General features: G+C 63.8%; 1 protein-coding gene across 3 annotated transcripts in view; it reads left to right on the top strand.

The window, feature by feature from the left end:
- OBSL1 (obscurin like cytoskeletal adaptor 1) overlaps positions 1-23,893 on the top strand; it is an 84,516-nt gene extending 60,623 nt beyond the window's left edge. For all 3 annotated transcript variants that reach the window (XM_075001626.1, XM_075001625.1, XM_075001624.1), the window contains 11 exons: positions 277-552; positions 749-1,015; positions 2,207-2,476; positions 9,378-9,644; positions 11,186-11,452; positions 12,424-12,536; positions 13,242-13,395; positions 13,582-13,743; positions 16,163-16,267; positions 21,174-21,440; positions 22,909-23,893. In XM_075001626.1, the coding sequence (XP_074857727.1) occupies positions 277-552; positions 749-1,015; positions 2,207-2,476; positions 9,378-9,644; positions 11,186-11,452; positions 12,424-12,536; positions 13,242-13,395; positions 13,582-13,743; positions 16,163-16,267; positions 21,174-21,440; positions 22,909-22,916 (2,156 nt within the window). In that variant the 3' untranslated portion in view covers positions 22,917-23,893. The remainder of the gene's footprint in view (positions 1-276; positions 553-748; positions 1,016-2,206; positions 2,477-9,377; positions 9,645-11,185; positions 11,453-12,423; positions 12,537-13,241; positions 13,396-13,581; positions 13,744-16,162; positions 16,268-21,173; positions 21,441-22,908) is intronic.
- The last annotated feature ends 2,519 nt before the right edge of the window (positions 23,894-26,412 follow it).

Below are 26,412 nucleotides of genomic sequence, written 5' to 3'. Positions count from 1 at the left end.
GGGACCTGGCTCCCTGCTCACTTCCCGCCAGTGCCCAGCTCCCTGCCCACCTCCTGCTGGGACCCAACTCCTGCCCACCTCCTGCCAGCGCCCAGCTCCTGCTCACCCCCTGCCAGTCCCAGCTCCCACCCAGAGTCAGCTCCCCTGCCCAGTTTCCCTGCCTGTGCCTGGCTCCCTGCCCAGCTCACTGCCCAACTCCCACCCATGGCTAGCTCCCCTCCGTGCCCAACTCCTGCTGCACCCGACTCGCTTGTCCCTGGTTCTCTCTCCCTGCAGAGGCTCCCGTGCTGTTTCTGAACAAGCAGGAGAAGCCGGAGAAGGTGCTGGTGCTGGAGGGGGGCAGCGCCGTGCTCTCAGCCATCGTCTCCAAGGAGCGGGCATCCGTGAGCTGGATGGGGCCCCAGCAGCCCCTGGCGGTAGGCCAGCGCTGCGAGCTGCGGCAAGAGGGCCGGGTGCACAGCCTGGTGCTGAGCAATGTGGGCAAGGACGACGCTGGCCACTACACCTGCCTGTCCCAGCATGACCGGCTGCAGTTCGACGTGAGCGTGAAAGGTGCGGGTGGCCGGCCTGGGGCGGGCAGACCGGCAGCCCCAGAGCGGGGAGGGCGGACGCTGGCATGCAGCTGGAGGCCTGACAGTGGCTGGGCAGAGCAGGGTGGCCCCACGGCAGCGTGTGCCAGCAGAGTGGGGGGCAGAATGGGCCCCCCAGCAGGGAGCAGCCACTGACCAGCTGCTGCTCCGGTTCCCAGAGCTGCTGGTGAAGTTTGTGCGAGGCTTGTCGGACGTGCAGGCACAGGTGGGCGAGACGGTGCTGCTGTGGTGCGAGCTGTGCAAGGCCAAGGGGCAGGTGGTGTGGCTGAAGGATGGTCAGGAGCTGGAGCCCAGTGGCCGGTGGGAGAGCAAGGCAGAGGGGCGGGAGCGGTCCCTGACCCTGTGCAGCGTGGGGCTCCAGGACGCTGGCGAGTACTCCTGCGAGTCCAAGGATGACAGGACGCTGGCCACGCTGACTGTGCAGGGTGAGGCCCTTGACTTGACCCCCCTGTGCTGGGGCACAGCCCTGGGGCCCTGTACCCCCACAAGGCTGGTGCTGAGGGAGGTGGACAGTCAGGTCACAAGGGGAAGCGGGCAGACAGGATTTGTGGGCAGGGAGGAGGTTGAGCCCGGTGTGCGGGGGGAGGGGAGGCCAGTGAGCAGGGTGTTGGGGAGGGGAGGAGGATGAGTGAGGTGAAGGGGATGGGAGGTGTGAGGGAGGGGAGGCAGGTGATCAGGGTGTTGGGGAGGCAGATGAGCAGGGTGGGGGGAAGGGGCAGTGTGGGGGCGGGGAGACAGGTGAGCAGGGTGTGGGGGAGGGGGCAGGTGAGCAGGGTGTGGGGAAGGGGCAGTGTGGGGGTGGGGAGACAGGTGAGCAGGGTGTGGGGGAGGGGAGGAAGGTGAGCAGAGTGTGGGGGAGGGGGCAGGTGAGCAGGGTGTGGGGAAGGGGCAGTGTGGGGGAGGGGAAGCGTGGGAGAGGGGGCAGGTGAGCAGGATGTGGGGAAGGGGCAGTGTGGGGGTGGGGAGACAGGTGAGCAGGGTGTGGGGGAGGGGAGGCGTGGGGGCGGAGGGGAGACAGGTGAGCAGGGTCTGGGGGCGGGGAGGCGTGGGGGTGGAGAGGCAGGTGAGCAGAGTGTGGGGGAGGGGGCAGGTGAGCAGGGTGTGGGGAAGGGGCAGTGTGGGGGTGGGGAGACGGGAGCAGGGTGTGGGGGAGGGGAGGCGTGGGGGAGGGGGCAGGTGAGCAGGGTGTGGGGAAGGGGCAGTGTGGGGGTGGGGAGACAGGTGAGCAGGGTGTGGGGGAGGGGAGGCGTGGGGGCGGAGGGGAGACAGGTGAGCAGGGTGTGGGGGAGGGGAGGCGTGGGGGAGGGGGCAGGTGAGCAGGGTGTGGGGAAGGGGTAGTGTGGGAGCGGGGAGACAGGTGAGCAGGGTCTGGGGGAGGGGAGTTGGAGTGTTGGGGCACTGAGGGGCGTGGGTGAGCGGGGTGAGGTGAGGGGGGGATCAGGGTGCAGGGGAGGCAGACAGTCAGGGCAGTGTGGGAGGCGGGGGAAGTGGGTGAGCCGAGTGGGGAGGTGAGGAGACAGGGGAGCGGGGTGCTGAGAGAGGCGGACAGCCGGGGTGCAGGAGGAAGCAGGGCAGGGGACCTCAGAGGGAGCTCCCTCTCACCTGTTCTGCCCCAGCGCCCAGGGTGGTGGAGATCCTGTCGGAGCTGCACAACCTGACGGTGATGGAGGGGGACGATGCCACCTTTAAGTGCCTGGTGTCCCCGGAAGACGTGGCCCTGACATGGCAGCTGGACGGCCAGGCCGTCACCCCCTCGGAGCGGCTGGTGGTGACCAGGAACGGGCTGTGCCATGCCTTGACCATCCGGCAGTGCCAGCTGGGGGATGCAGCCACCGTGATGGCCTGTGCCGAGGGCCTTCTGAGCACGGCCCGCCTGAGCGTGCAAGGTGGGGGCCTGGGGTGGGCCCAGCTTGGTTGAGTGGATCTGTCAGGGAGCAAGGGGGGTCTTGGCGTGGGGTCTCGGGAGACTGCTTTCTCTCTAGGGCTGGTCTTTCAGGCGCTGGTTCTCAGGAGTCCAGGGAGGGTCCCTCCTGTATGGGGGCTCTCCTAGCACAGGTACCTCGTTGGCAGCTCTCTCAGGGGAGAGGTGAAGGACGGCTGGTGGTGGGGGAGGGCGTTCCAGATCTCCTGCAGATGGCTGGGATGCCAGGAGGTAGTTGCCCAAGGATCTTCTTGTGCCAGGGTCTGGGGGGCCCTCTAATGGCTGGGGGTTCTGGGGAGGTGGTTCCCAGGGCTCTCAGAATTGGGGGAATGGAGAGGTGGGGTAGTTCATATCAAGTGAAACTTGGTGATATACGTATCTGATAGAGCTGGAAGGGACCTCGAGAGGTTGAGTCCAGCCCCCTGCACACACAGCAGGGCCTGTCACCATCCCTGACAGATTTCCTTCCTTTTTTTTAAATCTAACCTTCCCCAAGCCCTTGAAAGTTTCCTTCAAGGACTGAACTCACAACCTGGGTGTAACAGGACAGGGTTTCTGGGAACAGCCAGCAAAATCAGTCCAGGGTAACATTGCTGAAATCCGGGCCACTCACAGCCCAGTCTGGGATTTCCTTCTTGCTAAGGCAAATCCAACCAGCCATCACAGCACCTCTGCCAGCCTCCCCGGCCAGCCAGAGCCACACAAGCAAACCCACAGACTGCCCAGCTGCTGCACCAGCCCAGACCAATGGTCCCCTGTGTGATGGGGTTCTGGGGTCCCCCAAGCTCTGCACCCTGTCTGCAGGCAGGAGAGTCTCTCACTCAGCAGGAAAACAGCAGGTTTATTAGCCGACAGGACACAGCATCGTACAGCGGCGTCAGTACAGCAGGCAGAGACAGCCAGTCCAATCCATGTTGGGGAGAGGAGGCCCCGAGGGGCCCCCAGAGCCGGGGCCTTGCCCCCTCCTTTGTCTCTCTCTCCCTCAGCCCAGACTAACTGCTTCCAACTCCCAGTTCCAATTCAAACTCCTCAGGCTCCACCTCCTCCTTTGTCTGCAGTACAAAGGTGTTAGCTTGTCATCAAGGTTACCCTCAGCAGGAGCCCCACACCCTCTGTGAGCCACTCACACACACACAGGTATCCCCCACTCCATCACATCTCTCCCCCCTTCCAGACCGAACTGAGCGGGGTCACTCAACTGGTGACCTGGGGAAGTTCGGGGCTCTGCCCTCGTGATCGGGCATCGGCTGTACCCTCTGTTCTCCCCTCGATGTGCACCACCTCCACGTCATAATCCTGCTGGGGGAGGCTCCAAGTCAGGAGCTTGGTCTTGGCCCTTTTCATGTGATGCAGCCAGGCAAGTCCCTTTAGCTCCCTCGGGCTGGTTGGTCTCCCTGCTTCGGCCCCGGTCCCTCAGCCACGTTCTCAAGTCGGGCAGGCAGAGCCCATACAGATGCTGCAGCACCAACAGATCAAACAGGTCTTTTGTGGTCTGGGTCCTGCCCCATCTGACCACCAGTCCATACAGCTGCTCCAGCAAATGTTTGGAATTCAGTTACAGTCCAGTGATGGAAGGTACAAATGCTTCCATCCTTGGCATTTAGCCAGACCACCACAATGGCTGTGTGCCTCAGTTTCCCCTTCCGTGCCACACAATAGGTTTGGAATGTTCCTTCTCATGTCAGAGGTTGCAAGACTAGTTACAGGGAACAATGGTGACATTTCAGAGTTACAGACTCCTTCAACATACAATTCATGCTTCTACATCAATGTCATCATGTCACATGGCTCTTTTCAAACATTCAGTGCATGGTACAATTCTACAGCTTTTGGTAGCAGCACCCATTGGTTACAGCAGTCAGCGTGAGTAACAGAACAAACCCATTGCAACTGTACATTTACGTTGCTCTTTGGTAGACCACAACCTTTGTGCAACATCCTTGAGAATCTGGTATTTTGGGGATAAATGGCTGAGGCCTTTCTTAGCACCATCAAGTTCTAATCTTCTCTCTTGCCCCCTGGGGTGGAAATTTGATCTCTCTGGCTGTGCCCTCCCTTCTAACAAGAGCTGGGCCATTGATGATCTCAGGGAGACTTCCCCCTCCCAGCCAGTCTGGAAATTTGCAAACCAAACTGGTTTCTAAAAGTTGTTTTGTGAGTCCCAGATGCAGAATCCACATGGAGGAATCCCAGTCTATCCCTTATCGGGCCCACGAGGCCCAAAGCTCCTTTTCCTTCCACCTCCAACTACTGCCTCCCCATGGAATCAGAATTGGAGTCCAGTGTGAGAATATAAGTGTTTCTAGCATCTGGAGATGGGGAATTGCTGAACCTCTCCTGCATCCTACAGAGATTGGCTGTGCAGCCGTTTTACTTGGTTCTTACAGGGCTGCTCACATTCCCTGATAGTTTTTACTTTACTTGCACCAACTTCCAATTCCTGAGAAACTTTTACACTGCCTGCTTTGGACCCTTCCAGAGCACAGCCAGTGGTTTCACACTCAGGCAGGTCCTGGCCATCAGGAGCTGAAACAAACTTCTCCCCAGGCAAAGGGCTGCTCTGGCTCTTACAGACAAGCACCTTTCCTGTTCACTCTCCTTCACCTCACTCCCATTTTCTGCAGTCCCCACAGACGGGTCAGGAAAAGTTTCAGGGAAATTCTCTTCCTCAAGAGCTCCCCCAAACAATAACTCACCCCTGTCTTGCTCCACGGGGGCACTGCTCCCTTGAGCCACAACCAGCTCCTGGGTTTCACCTACACCCAGGATCACTTCTGGCCCATCAGGCAGATTCCCACGTAATCCCCCTCCAGGCAGACAGCCAGTACCACCGGACAGAAGGTTAGGGTCCCTTTCCTCCCGTCTGCTACCAGCTCCTTTATCTTCATCAGTCAGCTTAACTCCATTGCCCATCTGTTCTTGTGTCCTGGCGAGAGGATGACTCTGGTAGGACAGAGCCCTCTCACCCCCTCCCAGTAACACCTCAGCATCAGGCAAAGAACAAGTACCAGAATCGTCTGGTCTCTGGGATTCCCTGATGATACTAACTGGATCAGACCGAGTTAAAGCATCATCCCCCCTGAGAGACACAGAGGCAGGCCCACTTCCCATCTGGGCTTCAGCTGCCCTCAGCTCCAGCTCTGGGATCTTGGCTCCATCTCGAGCCCCCACAGGCTCAGGCAAAGGATTCACTTCCCCAGAAGCAGAAGCACTTTTTTTGCACCAAGGACCAGTGTCCTTAGCAGGGACACCACTGCCCATCCCAGAGCCATTCCCTCTGCTCCAGCCCCCATGGCTGGATTCAGAGACACACCTGGAACGCTCTTTCCTGGTGGTTCCTTCTCCAGCCACCCCAGGCTGGGGAATCCTCCTCAGACAATGGGCTAGTTTCCTCATTGGCACCTTTTCCAAATGCAGGCTCTGCTCTCTCCCCAGGCTGCTGCTGCTGTTCAACACAGACAGACAATGGGAGACACTCTCTCCTTTGTCCCAGTCCCCCGGCTGGTCTCCACACACACACAGAAGGTGGAGCAGCTTCTCTCACAGACAACTTGCCATTCCCAGTGGACAAGCTGCTTTCCTGCACAGACACACAGGCACCTTCCTTGGCCCAGGCCTGGAAAACTCTTCGCAGGTCTGTCTTGGCCACTAGTAGATGATGGGTTGGAATCGCTCCTTCCCTCCTTGAGCTGTGGCAGGCCACTCGGTTCAGAGCTCCAGGCAGTCCAGGGTTCCCTGCCCCGATCCGGGCTCACCTCTGCAGGATTCTCCCCAGCCCTCAGCTCCGCCACTGCACATCCACGCTGCCTTGTCCAGCTTCTTTAATCTTGATTTGGTTTCCAGGTGCTGCCACTTCACAGCGGAGTTGCTCAGCATGGTTGCAGGCTCTCAGGCTGATGCCCTCTGCACCCCATGATTCCTGGAAGAATCCCTTCAGTGTGCCAGGCTCCTTGCGGGTCACAAGCTGCCCAGGGTTAGGCCGTAGGCCCCTCCGCCGTCTGGGACCGACTCCAACAGACTCCCAGCGGAACCCCTTCTTCAGTGTGACACCCGCTCTCAGGGACCATGAGCACACTGTCTTGGGAAGGACTCATTCAGCGTCAGCCTCCTCAGGGGTCACTTGTTCCTGGGGTTGGGCTCTCGGCCCCTCCACCTTCTGGGACCGACTCCAACAGATTCCCAGGAGTAACCCCTCCTCGGGTGTGACACCCCCTCTCGAGGACCACGACCGCAGTTGCTTGGGTTCGGCCGCAGGCCCATCCGCCTTGGGGAACTGCACCTCACTGCCCTTCAGCACACCTGGGTCTCGCAGGCCCCACTTCTTCCGGGGCCCCGGTCACTTACTGCTGGATGCTCCATCCTCGGGGTGCAGAACATCCCACTTCTGACACCAGTGTGATGGGGTTCTGGGGTCCCCCAAGCTCTGCACCTTGTCCGCAGGCAGGAGAGTCTCTCACTCAGCAGGAAAACAGCAGGTTTATTAGCCTACAGGACACAGCATCGTACAGAGGAGTCAGTGCAGCAGGCAGAGACAGCCAGTCCAATCCATGTTGGGGAGAGGAGGCCCCGAGGGGCCCCCAGAGCTGGGGCCTGGCCCCCTCCTTTGTCTCTCTCTCCCTCAGCCCAGACTAACTGCTTCCAACTCCCAGTTCCAATTCAAACCCCTCAGGCTCCACCTCCTCCTTTGTCTGCAGTACAAAGGTGTTAGCTTGTCATCAAGGTTACCCTCAGCAGGAGCCCCACACCCTTTGTGAGCCACACACACACACACAGGTACCCCCCACTCCATCACACCCTGTTCTCAGGTGAGAGGTTCTTAAAACCTATTTCACCACCTCCACACAGATTCTTGTGGGCCCCAGAGGGTCCAGCCACAGCCCCAGGTCGATGTACACTTGGCTCTTACCCAACACACGCCGACGCCAACCCTTCAGCTCTAAAACCTGAAGGTTCATTTGCAAAGACAGCCAGACAAAGCAGGCTGCGAGAGAAGGTCTTCGTGTGCTACATACACGACATAGGTCGGTTACAGCTACGGCCGCAGCAGCCACGTTCTGTGCTGATTCTTGCAAGTCTTTGCAAGCGTCCTCCCGAGGGACGGGCTCCGCCCGGGCAGGCTTCGGTCGTGGGACTGACAGAACAAAGGGGGACGCTGCCCGGGGAGGGAAAAGTCCGTTCACCTTCCCATCAGGCACTGGAGAGTCAGGGGCACCTGAGCCAGGTGGCTGCTGTGGCCTCTGCCGCTGGACGCATCCCAGGTGACAGTCTGTGATGGAGTGGGGGGGGGGGGTGCATGTGTGAGTCAGGCTGGATGTCTGAGGCAAGCAGCAGCTCCCAGTGGCTAAGGATGACCCTGGGGCTACAACTGGCAGGTAACACCTCTGCCTGAACAAAGAGCAGGGAGGAGCTGAGCTGGGTTTTGAATCAGGGGCGGCAGTTAGAGGCTAGGAAAAGGGAGAGCTGGAAGGCAGCCAGCCTGAGGAGGGGGAAAGCTACACCCCAGAGGGGCACCCTCGGGGTCTTCTCCCCAGGACGGGTTGGAAGGACTGTCTCTGGCTGCTGTACTGTCGCTTCTGTGAGAAACTGGGCTTCTGTTGCCTAATAAACCTTCTGTTGTACCTGCTGAGTGAGAGTCACTCCTGCCAGCGGACAGGGTGCAGTGCAGGGGGACCCCTGAACCCCATCACACAGTCCCACATCCCTGAGCTGTGTATGGGCCGGCTGGGAGTCGGGTCCTTCGTCTGAGTCCATCACCCGCGCCAGGGCAGGGATCTCGCCTGCCTCGGTGAGACTCGTCACTCACACTTTCCCAAAGCAGCGTGAGCCAATAGCTAGAACTTTTTGTACAACACGGCACAGACACACAAGTAACACAAGCAGGCGCAGGGGATCCCTGGCTTTCCTTAGGCACCTCATTGGGCCACTTAGCACAAGATGTGGGGCCACTATGTACAGTGGTGACAGAAATGGCTTTCACAGGTAATTTAAAAATCCAGTACCATGACACCGGGAGTAGAAGGGCTATGCTCTAATCACTGATCGGTCCTTCCCCCTCATCCGAGCCATGAGCTGGGGGCCTGGGGATGTCTCAGGGGGCTTGCCCAGGGTCTGGGCAGCAGGTGGGGGAATGGGGTGCGGGGGGGTCCCCCAGCCTCTGGGCAGTGGAGTTGGGGAGATGGGGTGGGGGTTGCCCCAGGGTCTGGGCAGTGTGGTGTGGGGATGGGGTAGTTCCTGGGCTCTCAGGGGGCTCACCCAGGGTCTGGGCAGTGGAGTTAGGGAGATGGGGTAGTTCTCAGGGGTACTCGACCAGGTCTGGGCAGCAGGGTGTGAGAATGGGGTGGGGGGCTCCCCAGGCTCTGGGCAGTGGAGGTAGGGAGATGGGGTGGGGGGTTCCTCCTGGGTCTGGGCAGTGGGGTATGGGGATGGGTAGTTCCTGGGCTCTCAGGGGGTTCTCCTAGGGTCTGGGCAGTGGAGCTGGGGAGATGGGGTGGGGGGTTCCCCCTGGGTCTGGGCAGTGGGGTGTGGGGATGGGTAGTTCCTGGACTCTCAGGGGATTCTGCCAGGGTCTGGGCAGTGGAGATGGGGTAGTTCTTGGGGTGCTTGATGAGGTCTGGGCAGCAGGGTGTGAGAATGGGGTGGGGGGCTCCCCCAGGCTCTGGGCAGTGAGGCGTGGGGATGGGTAGTTCCTGGGCTCTCAGGGGGCTCCCCCGGCTCTGAGCAGTGGAGATGGGGAGATGGGGTAGTTCTTGGGGTGCTCGACGAGGTCTGGGCAGCAGGGTGTCAGAATGGGGTGGGGGGCTTCCCAGGCTCTGGGCAGCGGGGGCTCTCCTGGCTCACTGGATGCCCTGCCCGGCTGTGTCTTGCAGAGGCCCAGGTGCTCTTCGTGCAGAAGCTGCAGGACATGTGTGCGGAGGAGCTGCAGGACGTGCTGCTGGAGGTGGAGCTGAGCTGCGCGGCGGGCGAGGTGCAGTGGCTGAAGCAGGGGGTACTTCTCCAGGCGGGCAGCAAGTACCAGTTTCAGGAGGCCGGGCGCAGACGGGGTCTGAGCATCCGCAGACTCAGCCCCTCGGACCGCGGCACCTACCGCTGTGAGAGCCTCCACGACCGGACCCAGGCCAAGCTGAGCGTGCAGCGTAGGTGGCCCTTGCCCTGGCCCTGGCTTGGCCCGCAGCCAGGCTGTGGAGCTGGTGGGTGGCTATGCAGGAGGGTGTGTGAGCAGTGGCTAGGGAACAGAAGCGGGGCCTGTGTGGCCAGCAGATTAAAATAGGAGCCAAGCAACAGGCTCACTCTGGAAAGCTCACAGGCAGCTGCAGCCATCTGGGAGTTGTCTCTGAGAAGTGCAGGGGTCTCATGAACAGCCCAGCCCCTGGTGCAACCAGCCCTGTCCTCAGCGCTGATCCGGGTACAAACCCAGCCCTGTCCCACCAGCGCCGGTCCAGGTACAAACCCAGCCCTGTCCTCAGTGCCGATCCGGGTACAAACCCAGCCCTGTCCCCAGCACCGGTCCAGGGACAAACCCAGCCCTGTCCCCAGCGCCGGTCCAGGTACAAACCCAGCCCTGTCCTCAGTGCTGATCCAGGTACAAACCCAGCCCTGTCCCCAGCGCCGGTCCAGGTACAAACCCAGCCCTGTCCCCAGTGCTGGTCCAGGGACAAACCCAGCCCTGTCCTCAGCGCTGATCCGAGTACAAACCCAGCCCTGTCCTCAGTGCCGATCCGGGTACAAACCCAGCCCTGTCCTCAGTGCCGATCCGGGTACAAACCCAGCCCTGTCCTCAGTGCCGATCCGGGTACAAACCCAGCCCTGTCCCCAGCGCCGGTCCAGGGACAAACCCAGCCCTGTCCTCAGTGCCGATCCGGGGACAAACCCAGCCCTGTCTCCAGTGCCGGTCCAGGGACAAACCCAACCCTGTCCTCAGTGCTGGTCCAGGGACAAACCCAGCCCTGTCCTCAGCGCTGATCCGAGTACAAACTCAGCCCTGTCCCCAGTGCCGGTCCAGTGACAAACCCAGCCCTGTCCTCAGTGCCGATCCGGGTACAAACCCAGCCCTGTCCCCAGCGCCGGTCCAGGTACAAACCCAGCCCTGTCCTCAGCGCTGATCCGAGTACAAACCCAGCCCTGTCCCCAGCGCCGGTCCAGGGACAAACCCAGCCCTGTCCCCAGCGCCGGTCCAGGGATAAGCCCAGCCCTGTCCTCAGTGCTGATCTGAGTACAAACCCAGCCCTGTCCCCAGCGCCGGTCCAGGGACAAACCCAGCCCTGTCCTCAGTGCCGATCTGGGGACAAACCCAGCCCTGTCTCCAGTGCCGGTCCAGGGACAAACCCAACCCTGTCCTCAGTGCTGGTCCAGTGACAAACCCAGCCCTGTCCTCAGCGCCGATCCGGGTACAAACCCAGCCCTGTCCCCAGCGCCGGTCCAGGGACAAACCGAGCCCTGTCCCCAGTGCTGGTCCAGGGACACACCCAGCCCTGTCCCCAGTGCCGGTCCAGGGATAAGCCCAGCCCTGTCCTCAGCGCTGATCCGAGTACAAACCCAGCCCTGTCCCCAGCGCTGATCCGAGTACAAACCCAGCCCTGTCCCCAGCACCGGTCCAGGGACACACCCAGCCCTGTGCCAGGGGCGCCCGTTGGGCTGTGCGCCCACTGTCCCTTCTCAGCACCACTCTCCTGTGCAGCCCGAAAGGTGTCGTTGTGGAAGCCGCTGTCAGACGTGGAGACCTATGAGAAGGAGACGGCCACGTTCCGGCTGGAGCTTTCCCATGCTGAGGTGCCAGGGGTGTGGACGCGGGATGGCCTCCGGGTGAAGCCCAGCCGGACCTGCCGGGTCAGCACCACGGGCTGCATGCACAGCCTGACACTGCTGGGGCTCACGCTGGAGGATTCAGGCACCATCACGTTCACTGCTGACACCCTGCGTTCCAGCGCCCGCCTGACCGTCAGAGGTGGGGCTTGGCTCCGCGTGGGGCCATGTGTCAAAGGGTGGGAGCCACCTTCCCAGCACCACGTGCGCACCGGCTGCTTGAGTGCAGCACCAGGCGTGGAGCCCATAGGCACGGACGAGAGCTGGCAGCAAGGCAGTGCCCAGTCGCGACCTCCCAGCTGTGAGCTTCCCCACAGCAGTGCCCAGCCGCGACCCCCCAGCTGTGAGCTTTCCCACAGCAGTGCCCAGCCGCGATCCCCCAGCTGTGAGCTTCCCCACAGCAGTGCCCAGCCGCGATCTCCCAGCTGTGAGCTTCCCCACAGCAGTGCCCAGCCGCGACCTCCCAGCTGTGAGCTTCCCCACAGCAGTGCCCAGCCGCGATCCCCCAGCTGTGAGCTTCCCCACAGCAATGCCCAGCCGCGACCTCCCAGCTGTGAGCTTCCCCACAGCAGTGCCCAGCCGCGATCCCCCAGCTGTGAGCTTCCCCACGGCAGTGCCCAGCCGCGATCCCCCAGCTGTGAGCTTCCCCACGGCAGTGCCCAGCCGCGACCTCCCAGCTGTGAGCTTCCCCACAGCAGTGCCCAGCCGCGATCCCCCAGCTGTGAGCTTCCCCACAGCAGTGCCCAGCCGCGATCCCCCAGCTGTGAGCTTCCCCACAGCAGTGCCCAGCCGTGACCTCCCAGCTGTGAGCTTCCCCACGGCAGTGCCCAGCCGCGACCCCCCAGCCGCGATCCCCCAGCTGTGAGCTTCCCCACAGCAGTGCCCAGCCGCGATCCCCCAGCTATGAGCTTCCCCAGGCAGTGCCCAGCCGCGATCCCCCAGCTGTGAGCTTCCCCACAGCAGTGCCCAGCCGCGACCCCCCAGCTGTGAGCTTCCCCACAGCAGTGCCCAGCCGCGACCTCCAGAACAGCACCTTGTGGTTTCTCGTCCCTCTCCCCCTGAGTTCTCTTTGCCTTTGGCTGACCATTGAGCCTGTGTCTCCTCTCCTCACAGAGCCACCGGTGGTCATGGTGAAGCCGCCCCGGGACGTGGGTGTGCCTGAGACAGGGGCTGCCAGCTTTGAGTGTGAGCTGTCCCGCCCCATTGCAGAGGTGAAGTGGTACAAGGTGAGGGCGGTTGGCTGACACAAGCTGGGCTCCAGGACCCAGCCTCACCTGGCCCAGGGCCTCTTGGGGCTCCAGGGTGGTGCTGTGCCCTGGGCCAGGCCCAGCTTAAGGCACAGAGGGAAGGGCCCTGTGGGGTGGGAGGGAGGGAAGCAGCTGCAGCTGGGTGCCCCTGTGGTGGGGTTCGGGGTCCCCCAAACTCTGCACCCCGTCCGCAGGCAGGAGTGACTCTCACTCGGCAGGAGAACAGCAGGTTCATTAGCCGACAGGACACAGCGTCGTACAGAGGAGTCAGTGCAGCCGGCAGAGACAGCCAGTCCCATCCATGCTGGGGAGAGGAGGCCCCGAGGGGCCCCTGGAGCCGGGGTCTTGCCCCCTCCTTTGTCTCTCTCTCCCAGCCCAGACTCACTGCTTCCAACTCCCAGTTCCAATTCAAACCCCTCCGGCTCCACATCCCCCATTGTCTGCAGCCCAGAGGTGTCACCTGGTCACCAGGTTACCCTCAGCAGGAGCCCCCCACCTTCTGTGAGCCACTCACACACACACATGTATCCCCCACTCCATCTCAGCCCCAGCTGCAGGTTCCTCACTGCATGGCCACAGGTGCTCAGCCCAGAGCTCCATGTCCTGCCTCATCCCTCCCGGGCCTCCTGCAGGCCCTGGCCTCCTTCCAGCTCTGTGACTTCTTTCCTCCATGCTCTCCGGCAGGACAGGGCACTGCTCCACGTGGGGCCCAAGTGCCGCATCTACTCTGTGGGCTGCCGGCGCCTGCTGCAGCTTAGCCACTGCAGCCTGGAGGATGCGGGCGAGTACACCTGCGATGCTGGGGACTGCCAGGCCTCGGCCATGCTGCGGGTCTATGGTACGAAGGGCCCGGGCCATAGGGAGCGGGGCTAAGAGTAGAGGTTCTGCTGGAGGAGCGGAGCTGGGGGGTGCCCAGGGCTTGGATCCAGGGGGTGGGCCTTCCCTCACCCCCCCAGGGCCCTGTCGGAGCTCTCCGGGACAGAGACCCCACTGGGGCCCACGCTTTGGCCCTGTCCCCTTGCAGAACGCCAGGTGCAGATCGTGCAGGAGCTGGCCGACGTGCATGTGCGTGAGAACGAGAATGCAGTCTTCACCTGCCAGGTGTCGCACGAGGACGTGAAGGGCAAGTGGTTCAGGGGCAGCGAGAAAATCAAAGTCACCAGCACTGTGAAAATTCGGCAAGAGGGTGAGTGCCCTGCACCCCACCAGGCTGCACCTGGGGCCTGGGTCACTGCTGCCAACGGTTCCCACCACCATCCATCCGTCTGTCTGCCTGCCTGTCTGCCTATCTCCCTGACATAGCTCTGTCACTGGATTCACCGACCCCACGCACAAGCGCGGCACGCAGGGCGCCATGCTGGGTTCACCGACCCCACGCACGAGTGCGGCACTCAGGGCGCCATGCTGGGTTCACCGACCCCACGCACGTGCTCGGCACGCAGGGTGCCACATTGGGTTCACCGACCCCACTCACGAGCGCAGCATGCAGGGCACCATGCTGGGTTCACCGAACCCAGGCACGCGCTCGTTACGCAGAGTGCAACGTCAGGTTCACCGACCCCACGCACGCGCTCGGCACGCAGGGTGCCACATTGGGTTCACCGACCCCACTCACGAGCGCGGCATGCAGGGCACCATGCTGGGTTCACCAACCCCACGCACGCGCTGGGCACGCAGGGCGCCACGTCGGGTTCACCGACCCCATGCACGAGCGCGGCACGCAGGGCACCATGCTGGGTTCACCGAACCCAGGCACGCGCTCGTTACGCAGAGTGCCACGTCAGGTTCACCGACCCCATGCACAAGCTCGGCACGCAGGGTGCCACGTCGTGTTCACCAACCCCACGCATGAGCGCGGCACGCAGGGCGCCATGCTGGGTTCACCGACCCCACGCACGAGCGCGGCACGCAGGGCTCCACGTTGGGTTTGCAGACCCCACGCACGCACTGGGCACGCAGGGCACCACGCCGGGTTCACCGACACTATACACAAGCGCAGCATGCAGGGAGCCACGCTGGCTTCACAATCCCACACACGTGATTGACACTGTGATGTAGTGGGGGGGCACCTGTGTGTGTGTCACAGCGGGTGTGGGGGCCTCCTGCTGGGGGTAACCTGGCGACCAGGTGACACCTCTGGGCTGCAGACAAAGGAGGAGGTGGAGCTGGAGGGGTTTGAATTGGAACTGGGAGTTGGGAGCAGTGAGTCTGGGCTGGGAGAGAGAGAGAGACAAAGGAGGGGGCAAGACCCCGGCTCCGGGGTCCCCTCAGGGCCTCCTCTCCCCAGCATGGATGGGACTGGCTGTCTCTGCCGGCTGCACTGACTCCTCTGTACGACGCTGTGTCCTGTCGGCTAATAAACCCGCTGTTCTCCTGCCAAGCGAGAGTCACTCCTGCCTGCGGACGGGTGCAGAGCCTGGGGGACCCAAACCCCATCACATGCCTGACATCAGTGTGATGGGGTTCAGGGGTCACCGAGCTCTACACCCCATCTGCAGGCAGGAGTGACTCTCGCTCGGCACAAGAAGTCCTGTGGCACCTTACAGACTAACAGATATTTTGGAGCATGAGCTTTCGGGGGCAAAGACTCACTTCTCCAGGCTTTGCCCACGAAAGCTCATGCTCCAAAGTATCTGTTAGTCTATAAGGTGCCACAAGACTTCTTGTTGTTCTTGAAGCTACAAACTAACACAGCTTCTCTCTGATACTTCTCACTCGGCAGGAGAACAGCCGGTTTATTAGCCGACAGAACACAGCATCGTACAGAGGAGTCAGTGCAGCCGGCAGAGACAGCCAGTCCCATCCATGCTGGGGAGAGGAGGCCCCGAGGGGCCCCCAGAGCCGGGGCCTTGCCCCCTCCTTTGTCTCTCTCTCTCTCCCAGCCCAAACTCACTGCTTCCAACTCCCAGTTCCAATTCAAACCTGTCCGGCTCCACCTCCCCCTTTGTCTGCAGTACAGAGGTGTCACCTGGTCACCAGGTTACCCCCAGCAGGAGCCTCACACCCTGTGTGAGCCACTCACACACACACACGCGCGTGCGTGTGTATCCCCCACTCCCTCACAGACACATAGGGCACAATGCTGGATTTATGACCCCTCGCATGCGCTTGGCAAGCAGGGTGCCACGTCGGGTTCACCGACCCCACGCATGCACTTAGGTGCTTCAGCATTGCAGGACCAGCTGGCTGGTTGCACGTGTTGCACAGTGAGCACATGCCGTGGGGGCGTGCAGCAGGCTGGGTGAACGGGCAGCACTTCAGCTCACTAGTGCTTGCACTGGCGCTGTTGCACGTGCCTGAATGCACAGCATGGTGCCTAGCTCTCATCTGTGCCACGCATGTGCACACGCAGATTCACAGTGACAGGTGTACACACACTGCTTGCTGCCCCATGGCTCTCAGCCCAGCCCCGCTGCGCTGCCCGGCTCTGGGTGCCACTCACACCAGCAGGCCTGGGCCCATCACAGCTGCTGGGTCAGTCCCAGACTCCAGCTTTGCAGCATGGGGCGGGAGGCTTCATGCTTACCCCCGAGTCTGCCCAGCCAAGCCCCAGCACAGAGCCGACAGTGACTGAACCGGTGTCATGCCAGCCTCTTTGTCCACAGGTCCCCAGCACTTCCTGCTCATCTGCAACGTGCGCCCAGAGGATGCAGGATGCATTCGCTTTGTCGCCAAGGCGGCTACTTCCGAAGCCAGCCTGCACGTGGAGGGTACCGTGTCTCATCGAGCCTGGGAGGGTGGGCAGCAAGGGGCAAGCAGCTGTGGGGCTGGCTTGGTGGGCTGGTGGGCAGGTAAGGGGCTGGCTTGGTGGGCTGGTGGGCAGGTAAGGGGCTGGCTGGCGGGCTGGTGAGTTGTCAGGTAAGGGGCTGGCTGGTGGGCTGGTGGGTGGGTGGGCAGGCAAGTAAGCGGCTGGCTGGCTGGTGGGTGGGTAGGTAAGGTGCTGGCTTGGTGGGCTGGTGGGCAGGTAAGGGGCTGGCTGGCGGGCTGGTGAGTTGTCAGGTAAGGGGCTGGCTGGCGGGCTGGTGAGTTGTCAGGTAAGGGGCTGGCTGGTGGGCTGGTGGGTTGGCAGGTAAGATAAGGTAATTAAGGAATTAATCTGCAAACATCATGAAGAAAATAAGGTGATAGGGAATAGCCAGCACGGATTTGTGAAGAACAAATCATGCCAGACCAATCTGATAGCTTTCTTTGGCTACGTCTACACGAGCCCCAAACTTCGAAATGGCCACGCAAATGGCCATTTCAAAGTTTACTAATGAAGCGCTGAAATGCATATTCAGCGCTTCATTAGCATGCGGGCGTCTGCAGCGCTTCGAAATTGACGCAGCTCAACGCCGCGCGGCTCGTCCCGACGGGGCTCCTTTTCGAAAGGACCCCGCCTATTTCGAAGTCCCTTTATTCCCATGAGCTGATGGGAATAAGGGGACTTCGAAGTAGGCGGGGTCCTTTCGAAAAGGGGCCCCATCTGGACGCGCCGTGCGGCGGCAAGAAGCGTCAATTTCGAAGTGCCGCTGCCGCCCGCATGCTAATGAAGCGCTGAATATGCATTTCAGCGCTTCATTAGTAAACTTTGAAATGGCCATTTGCGTGGCCATTTCGAAGTTTGGGGCTCGTGTAGACACGGACTTTGATAGGATAACGAGCCTTGTGGATAGGGGAGAAGCGGTGGATGTGGTATACCTAGATTTTAGTAAGGCATTTGATACGCTGTCGCATGATATTCTTATCAATAAACTAGGCAAAGACAACTTAGATGGGACTAGTATAAGGTGGGTGCATAACTGGCTGGATGACTGTACCCAGAGAGTAGTTATTAGTGGTTTTCAGTCACGCTGGAAGCGCATGACAAGTGGGGTTCCCTCTGTTCTGGGGCCAGTTCTATTCAATATCTTCATCAATGGTTTACATACTGGCACAGAGACTGCGCCTATTAAGTTTGCAGGTGATACCAAACTGGGAGGGGTCAGAATCCAGAATGATCTGGAGAAATGGTCTGAGGTAAACAGGATAAAGTTTAATAAGGACAAATGCAAAGTGCTCCACTTGGGAAGGAACAATCAGCTTCCTACCTATAAAATGGGAAGTGACTGTCTAGGAAGGAGCACTGCAGAAAGGGACTCAGGGGTCAGAGTGGACAACAAGCTAAATATACGTCAACAGTGTGATGCTATTGCCGGAAAAAGCAAATGTGATTCTGGGATGGATTAACAGGAGTGTTGTGACCAAGACACGAGATGTCATTTTTTCCACTGTACTCAGCACTGGTTAGGCCTCAGCTGGAGTATTGTGTCCTGTTCTGGGCATCGCAGTTCAAGAGGGATGTGGAGAAATTGGACAAGGCCCAGAGAAGAGCAGCAGGAATAATTAAAGGTCCAGAGAACATGAGCTGTGAGGGACGACTGAAAGAAGTGGGCTTGTTTAGCTCAGAAAAGAGAAGACTGAGAGGGGACAGGACAGCGGTTTACACGCACCTCAAAGAGGGTTACAAGGAGAAGGGAGAAAAATTATTCTCTTGGCCTCTGAGGACGGGACAAGGAGCAATGGGGTTAAACTGCAGCAAGGGAGGTTTGGGTTGGACATTAGGAAAAGCTCCCTACCAGTCAGGGTGGTCGAACACTGGAATAAGTTGCCCAGGGAGGTTGTGGGATCTCCATTGCTGGTGAAGTTTAAGAGCAGGTTAGATACATGTCTGTCAGGGATGGTCTAGACGGTGCTTGGTCGTGCCATTGGGGCAGGGACTGGACTTGGTGAACATGCGAGGTCCCTCCAGTTCTAGTGTTGTGTGATTCTACGACGGGGTTGCCTGTGTGCCAGACCCCCCAGCCAGCCACTGACCTACCAACCAAGCAGCTGGCTGGTCAGGGGCTGGCTGGCGGGCTGGCAGGGAAGGGGCTGGCAGGGAAGGGGCTGGCTGGCGGGCTGGCAGGGAAGGGACCGGCTGGCAGGCTGGCAGGGAAGGGGCAGGCTGGCAGACTGGCAGGGAAGGGACCGGCTGGCGGGCTGGCAGGGAAGGGGCTGGCAGGGAAGGGGCTGGCTGGCGGGCTGGCAGGGAAGGGACCGGCTGGCAGGCTGGCAGGGAAGGGGCTGGCTGGCGGGCTGGCAGGGAAGGGACCGGCTGGCGGGCTGGCAGGGAAGGGGCTGGCTGGTAAGGGGCTGGCTGGCGGGCCGGCAGAGAAGGGGCCGGCTGGCAGGCTGGCAGAGAAGGGACCAGCTGGCGGGCCGGCTGGGAAGGGGCCGGCGGGCAGGCCGGCTGGGAAGGGTCCGGCTGCTGGGCCGGCTGGGAAGGGTCCGGCTGACGGGCAGGCAGGGAAGGGGCCGGCTGCCGGGCCGGCAGAGAAGGGTCCGGCTGGGAAGGGTCCGGCTGGTGGGCAGGCAGGGAAGGGTCTGGCTGGCGGGCCGGCAGAGAAGGGACCGGCTGGCGGGCCGGCTGGGAAGGGTCCGGCTGGCGGGCAGGCAGGGAAGGGACCGGCTGGCGGGCCGGCAGAGAAGGGGCCGGCTGGCGGGCCGGCAGAGGAGGGGCCGGCTGGCAGGCTGGCAGAGGAGGGGCCGGCTGGCGGGCCGGCAGGGAGGGGGCCGGCTGGCAGGCTGGCAGAGGAGGGGCCGGCTGGCGGGCTGGCAGGGAAGGGACCGGCTGGCGGGCTGGCAGGGAGGGGGCCGGCTGGTGGGCCGGCAGGGAGGGGGCCGGCTGGTGGGCCGGCAGGGAGGGGACCGGCTGGCGGGCCGGCAGGGAGGGGGCCGGCTGGCAGGCTGGCAGAGGAGGGGCCGGCTGGCGGGCTGGCAGGGAAGGGACCGGCTGGCGGGCTGGCAGGGAGGGGGCCGGCTGGTGGGCCGGCAGGGAAGGGACCAGCTGGCGGGCCGGCAGGGAAGGGACCGGCTGGGAAGGGTCCGGCTGGCGGGCAGGCAGGGAAGGGTCCGGCTGGCGGGCCGGCAGAGAAGGGGCCGGCTGGCGGGCCGGCAGAGGAGGGGCCGGCTGGCGGGCCGGCAGGGAAGGGACCGGCTGGCGGGCCGGCAGGGAAGGGACCGGCTGGCGGGCCGGCAGGGAAGGGGCAGGCTGGCGGGCTGGCAGGGAAGGGACCGGCTGGCGGGCTGGCAGGGAAGGGGCAGGCTGGCAGGGAAGGGACCGGCTGGCAGAGAAGGGGCCGGCTGGCGGGCCGGCAGAGAAGGGGCCGGCTGGCGGGCTGGCAGGGAAGGGACCGGCTGGCAGAGAAGGGGCCGGCTGGCGGGCTGGCAGGGAAGGGACCGGCTGGCAGGCTGGCAGAGAAGGGGCCGGCTGGCGGGCCGGCAGGGAAGGAGCAGGCTGGCGGGCCGGCAGAGAAGGGGCCGGCTGGCGGGCCGGCAGAGGAGGGGCCGGCTGGCGGGCTGGCAGAGGAGGGGCCGGCTGGCGGGCTGGCAGGGAAGGGGCTGGCTGGTGGGCTGGCAGGGAGGGGACCTGCTGGCAGGCTGGCAGGGAAGGGGCAGGTTGGCGGGCTGGCAGGGAAGGGGCTGGCTGGTGGGCTGGCAGGGAGGGGACCTGCTGGCGGGCTGGCAGGGAAGGGGCAGGTTGGCGGGCTGGCAGGGAAGGGGCTGGCTGGTGGGCTGGCAGGGAGGGGACCTGCTGGCGGGCTGGCAGGGAAGGGGCAGGTTGGCGGGCTGGCAGGGAAGGGACCGGCTGGCGGGCTGGCAGGGAGGGGACCTGCTGGCGGGCTGGCAGGGAAGGGGCAGGTTGGCGGGCTGGCAGGGAAGGGGCCGGCTGGCTGGCTGGCAGGGAAGGGGCAGGTTGGCGGGCTGGCAGGGAAGGGTCCAGCTGGCGGGCCGGCAGGGAAGAGACCGGCTGGCGGGCTGGCAGGGAAGAGGCCGGCTGGCGCTGGCAGAGAAGGGGCCGGCTGGCGGGCCGGCAGGGAAGGGTCCGGCTGGCGGGCCGGCAGGGAAGGGACCGGCTGGCGGGCTGGCAGGGAAGGGGCAGGCTGGCAGGGAAGGGGCAGGCTGGCGGGCTGGCAGGGAAGGGACCGGCTGGCGGGCTGGCAGAGAAGGGACCGGCTGGCGGGCCGGCAGGGAAGGGACCGTCTGGCGGGCTGGCAGGGAAGGGGCAGGCTGGCAGGGAAGGGGCAGGCTGGCGGGCTGGCAGGGAAGGGACCGGCTGGCGGGCTGGCAGAGAAGGGGCCGGCTGGCGGGCCGGCAGGGAAGGAGCAGGCTGGCGGGCTGGCAGGGAAGGGACCGTCTGGCGGGCTGGCAGGGAAGGGGCAGGCTGGCAGGGAAGGGGCAGGCTGGCGGGCTGGCAGGGAAGGGGCAGGCTGGCGGGCTGGCAGGGAAGGGACCGTCTGGCGGGCTGGCAGGGAAGGGGCAGGTTGGCGGGCTGGCAGGGAAGGGACCGGCTGGCGGGCTGGCAGAGAAGGGACCGGCTGGCGGGCTGGCAGGACAGGGACCGGCTGGCGGGCTGGCAGGGAGGGCAGGGCCGAGTGGGCCTGAGTGTATGACCGGCGCTAGCTGACATGGGGGAGGGCTCAGATGTGGGTTTTGTTGTGGGTCTCAAGGTTTGGCACTGGGCTCCAGTGGGTGGGGGGAGCAGGAGGGTTTGAGCCTCCGTTCCTGGCTCCTTCCTGCCCATGCCACGTGGCTCACCCCTGCCTCGCCTGGCAGCGCTCCCCATCCGGATCGTGAAGCCGCTGCGTGAGAAGACGGTGCTGGTACGGCACAAGGCCACGCTGGAGTGCGTGGTGTCGCAGGCCCGGGGGCGCGTGCGCTGGTTCCGCGGGGACACCGAGATCTTCGCCAGTGACAAGTACGAGATCTGCAACCTCGACTGCTACCGCACCCTCATCATCCACCGGGTGGGGCCCGAGGACGAGGCCTCCTACACGTGCGACGCCTTCGACGACCGCTCCACTGCCCGCCTGCTGGTGGAGGGTGAGGCTGGTCCCTGGCAGGGCCGGGGCTGGGGCCGGCTGCGGGTGGCTCGTGCTGATCGTGGGGCTGGGTACCACTGGGAGCTGCATGGGCCAGGCCAGGCCCCTCACACTCCTCGTCTGGCCGTGCACCCGGGGGCACCAGGCACCGTGTGGGGGGGCTGCAGCCTGTGCAAGTGCTGGTCCTCGCTGTGGCCTGGTACGCACGCGTGGTGTCCGCCTCCCTGCCATGCACGCTCCATGGCGGTGCTGGGGGGCGGGGGGTGCCACCTGTAGCTGGAGGCTAGTGCTGGGCCAGGCCCTGCTCCAGCCTGAGCAGCCTGCTGAAAGGCTTTGTGGGCAGTGCCCATGCCAAGGCCCAGCTCGCCGTGCGAGTACACGTGTGCCCCAGTGCCAAGGCCCAGCTTGCCGTGCGAGTACACTTGTTCCCCAGTGCCAAGGCCCAGCTCACCGTGCCAGTACGTGTGCCCCAGTGCCAAGGCCCAGCTCGCCGTGCGAGTACGTGTGCCCCAGGGCCAAGGCCCAGCTCGCCGTGCGAGTACGTGTGCCCCAGTGCCAAGGCCCAGCTTGCCGTGCGAGTACACGTGTGCCCCAGTGCCAAGGCCCAGCTCGCCGTGCCAGTACGTGTGCCCCAGTGCCAAGGCCCAGCTCACCGTGCGAGTACGTGTGCCCCAGGGCCAAGGGCCAGCTCGCCGTGCGAGTAGACGTGTGCCCCAGGGCCAAGGGCCAGCTCGCCGTGCGAGTAGACGTGTGCCCCAGGGCCAAGGCCCAGCTCACCGTGCAAGTACGTGTGCCCCAGGGCCAAGGCCCAGCTCGCCGTGCGAGTAGACGTGTGCCTCAGGGCCAAGGCCCAGCTCGCCGTGCGAGTACATGTGCCCCAGTGCCAAGGCCCAGCTCGCCGTGCGAGTAGACGTGTGCCTCAGTGCCAAGGCCCAGCTCACCGTGCGAGTACGTTTGCCCCAGTGCCAAGGCTCAGCTCACCGTGCGAGTACGTGTGCCTCAGTGCCAAGGCCCAGCTCACCGTGCGAGTACGTGTGCCTCAGTGCCAAGGCCCAGCTCACCGTGCGAGTACGTGTGCCCCAGTGCCAAGGCTCAGCTCGCCATGCTAGTACGTGTGCCCCAGTGCCAAGGCCCAGCTCGCCGTGCGAGTGCACTTGTGCCCCAGTGCCAAGGCTCAGCTCGCCATGCGAATAGACGTGTGCCCCAGTGCCAAGGCCCAGCTCGCTGTGCGTGTACACGTGTGCCCCAGTGCCAAGGCCCACCCCTCTCCTGGGTGCTGGAGCTCCGCCACGGGGTCCCCTCCCCTCTGGGTCTGGCGCTCCGCCAAGGGGTCCCCTCCCTGCCGGTTAGCAGGGCCATGGTCGGAGGGGATCTGTGCATGGAGACTGGGCTGCCCCCTGCCTTCTTGGGGGGCAGGTGTCCTGGACTGAGAGTTCTCTTGCTCCCTGACCTCCCCTTCTCCTCCACAGGGCATTAGCTGCTGGTATTGGCCGAGTCTGGTGCTGGTGGATGGATGGGCCCTGGACAGCCGAGCATCACTGGGTTCCAGGCTGCTGCTCTCCGGAGCCGGACGCTGCCTCGAGCGGCCAGGGCTGGGACAGGGTGCACGAGTGCCCCCCGCCACACTCGAAACCCCCCCCCCGCCCCCGGCAGGACCCTGCACACTCTGGTGCCGTAGGAACACAAGTCACTGCCCCGCCTCTTGTCTAGTGACTTGGGAGCCCAGGGGGCCATGGGGTGGGTGCAGGAAGGACCTGGGCTGGGAGTTCACGCAGGGTACAGCCTGCGCTGGCCTGGCCATAGCCTCGGGGTGCTGGGGTAGCCAGGGGCTGGGGCCATGAGAGGGGCTGTAGTTGGGTGGCTCTCTAGTGGGGGGACCCATCTCCTTTCCCTGCCCCATGTCACTTGGCGGAGCCCACGCAGCTGCGACTAAGCAGGAACATCCTTGTTTTCTCTGAGTACTGCGTGTGCGCCTCAGTTTGCCGCTCAAGTATCTAGGTTGGGGGAGCCTTGCATAGCCCCTGGGGCAGGCCGACCCTCCGTCTCCTGCCACCCAAAGGCAGCGCCTGACCCCGCTGGAGGCAGTGGGGAGTAGAGACAGTCGGCGGGGAATGTGCAGCTGGGGTGACTAGGCTGGGCTGCCAGAAGGGGGCAGGCTCCGGGTTTGGGGCTCAGAGCCGGTGGGGGATCCTGGAGCTCTGGACACCCTCCTCCTCCCCCCCCGCCAAGGCCCCAGCTCCCTGTGCTCACAGGCCCTGTCCCACGCTGGGGCCCGACTAGTAACCACCCGTCTGCAGCACACGCTGGCTGGGGACGGGGTGGTGGTGAGGCTCCCCGCATCTGACCGGGGGCGCGCTGCGGGGGCAGGGCCCTGTGGGATGAGAGCAAGGGATGCGCTGTGTGTGTGGGGGGGGGGCCCTGTGAGGTGTGAGGCTCCCCCAGTCCAACCAGGGGATGCACTGTGGGGGGGGGGGCTGTGAGGTGTGAGCAAGGGATGCGCTGTGTGTGTGGGGGAGGGCCCTGTTAGGTGTGAGGCTCCCCCAGTCCAACCAGGGGACATGCTGGGGGGGCCGGGCCCTGTGGGGCGTGAGGACCCCCCAGTTGGACCAGTGGACGCGCTGGTGGGAGGTGGGGCCCTGTAGGGTGTGAGCAGGGGACACGCTGCAGGAGCTGCACGGGGGGCGACTCGGGGCGGGGGGGCAGCGCTGATGCTGAGCAGGCTCCTTGCCTTGGTGCCAGGTGCCTGTGGGAGACACTGCCCAGAGCCCAGCCTGGGACTCTGATGCCCCTGTATTACCCCAAACTCACCTGATGGTTCTCCTGCCTTTCAGGTCCCCAAATCACCTGGCAGTGCCCAAACCCATGTGCCTCTAAATCACCTGGCAGTGCCTGGTACCCATCACCTGGCAGTGCTCCCCAGACAGCCATGCCCCCCATACTGCCCCTGTCACCTGGCAGTGCCCAGTACCCGTCACCTGGCAGTGCTCCCCAGACAGCCGTGCCCCCCCATACTGCCCCCCGTCACCTGGCAGTGCTCCCCAGACAGCCGTGCCCCCCATACTGCCCCTGTCACCTGGCAGTGCCCAGTACCCGTCACCTGGCAGTGCTCCCCAGACAGCCGTGCCCCCCCATACTGCCCCCCGTCACCTGGCAGTGCCTGGTACCCATCACCTGGCAGTGCTCCCCAGACAGCCGTGCCCTCCCATACTGCTCCCATCACTTGGCAGTGCCCCTTCCCCTCCATGGCCCATCCACACGCCCGCCCCCCCCCGCACACAGGTGGTCATATGGCAGGTCTCTCCCATCTGGCAGCGCCCAGTCGTCGCAGCTCTTCTGCAGGCAGGGCTCTGAGCACGTTGCTTGCAGCCTTGCCCTGTCCTGAGCTGGTCCTCTGCAGCTGGGGACCACTGGCCGCAGGTGCTCAGGGGCCTGGCCGTGCTTGGCTCTCCCAGCTGAGCACAGGCTCCATGCAAAGGGCCAGGGTGCACACAGGCTCTGCCCCAGGCCAGCCCCGCTGGACCACACAGAGACGCAGCTCCAAAAGGGGCTTTACTGCGCGGCCGCAGCCTGGCAGCATTTGGCACGTTTACAAAAAGACTGAGAAGGAAGAACAGCCCCAGGGCGAGGGGCCTGGCTGTCGGGTGGGAGAAACATGCAGCGTCCCATGGCTCTATGGGGAGGGGGCCTGCCATGCTGTGGCTGAACACACAGGAGTGACCCCACTCCAAGGAAAGGGGGCAAGGGGTCCCTGTTTGATTTTCTGGGGGGCTGGGAGCCCCAGCAGTGCCTGCCCCAGGCGTGCTCCCTGCTGGGTGGTGGCGGCCATGCAAGCAGCACACAGGACGGTGGTGACAGGCGAAGAGCGCAGAGGGTGACCCTAGGTCTGCACAGACCAGCAGGCAGACAGAGCCACTCCTGCAGCCCTCCCAGGGCTCTGGCCAGACCCAGCAGCCTCCCGGGGGCCCAGCTTGCAGGGGGCAGGGCCTGTCCCAGGTTGCTGGCCCAGCACAGGCAGGCTAAGTACAGCTCCCAAGCACAGAAACAGCCCCTGGGCTAGGGCTGGCAGCTCCCTGCTATGCTGGGGCCTGGGAGTCCTGCCAGTGCAGCTGGGCTGAAGTGATGCTTCTCTGTGTGTCCCCCGGTCCTCCCCCAGGTGAAAAGCAGCCCCCAAAGTCCCAGCGCACCAGCCTCAGGGCTGCAATCCCCCAGCCCAGCCCCACGTGGGGCACCAGCCTCAGGGCTGCAATCCCCCAGCCCAGCCCCACGTGGGGCACCAGCCTCAGGGCTGCAATCCCCCAGCCCAGCCCCACGTGGGGCACCTCCCTCCCTCCCAGCCCTACTGGAAATCCAGTCACCACCAAAGTAAGTTGTGCCCATTCGCTCCCAGAGGTGAAAGGCCCCAATATCCCTGAGCAAGCCAGGTCCCTGCCCCGGGACTGGCCCATAACCAGTGTGCCGGAGGCACAAGGCCTTGGCTTTCATTCCTGAGCCCCCAAGCCAGCCCCTCCCCAGTCAGGATCAGCCGCAGGGCCTCTGGCAGGGGAAAGACCCTCTGGGCCGGCCCCCACCCCCAGCCCAGCCAGATGCCCCTCGTCCCTGCCCGCAGAATGGAAAAGGAGCCGCAAAGGGTGGGAGCTGCTAGGTGCCCAGCTCAGCACCAGCTGCCCTGAGCTCAAGGGAAGGGCTGCCCCAGAGAAGGGTCTCACACAAGCCTGGCAGCAGCTGGCCCTGGGGTGTGGGTGGTGGCCCAGGCATGGGGAGAACATCCCTGACCTGCACTGGGGAGCAGAGCTGTGACTTGCTCATGTGGGTGGGGCTGGGTGCCCCTAAGCCAGTGCCTGGCAGCTCGGCTCATGGGGAGGGCACAGGAGTGCTCAGGACGGGTGGCGTCTCCTAGAGCTGTGGGGCAGGGGCTTGGGGGCAGATCCCGGGGGCGGGCTGTGTGCAAGCACACATGGAGCTACTCTGGGGGA

Source organism: Carettochelys insculpta, chromosome 8, assembly GCF_033958435.1.
Source record: "Carettochelys insculpta isolate YL-2023 chromosome 8, ASM3395843v1, whole genome shotgun sequence".
Taxonomy (NCBI): domain Eukaryota; kingdom Metazoa; phylum Chordata; order Testudines; family Carettochelyidae; genus Carettochelys; species Carettochelys insculpta.
Note: the sequence above shows the minus strand (reverse complement) of the source record. Positions and strands in the feature narration are given on the sequence as shown.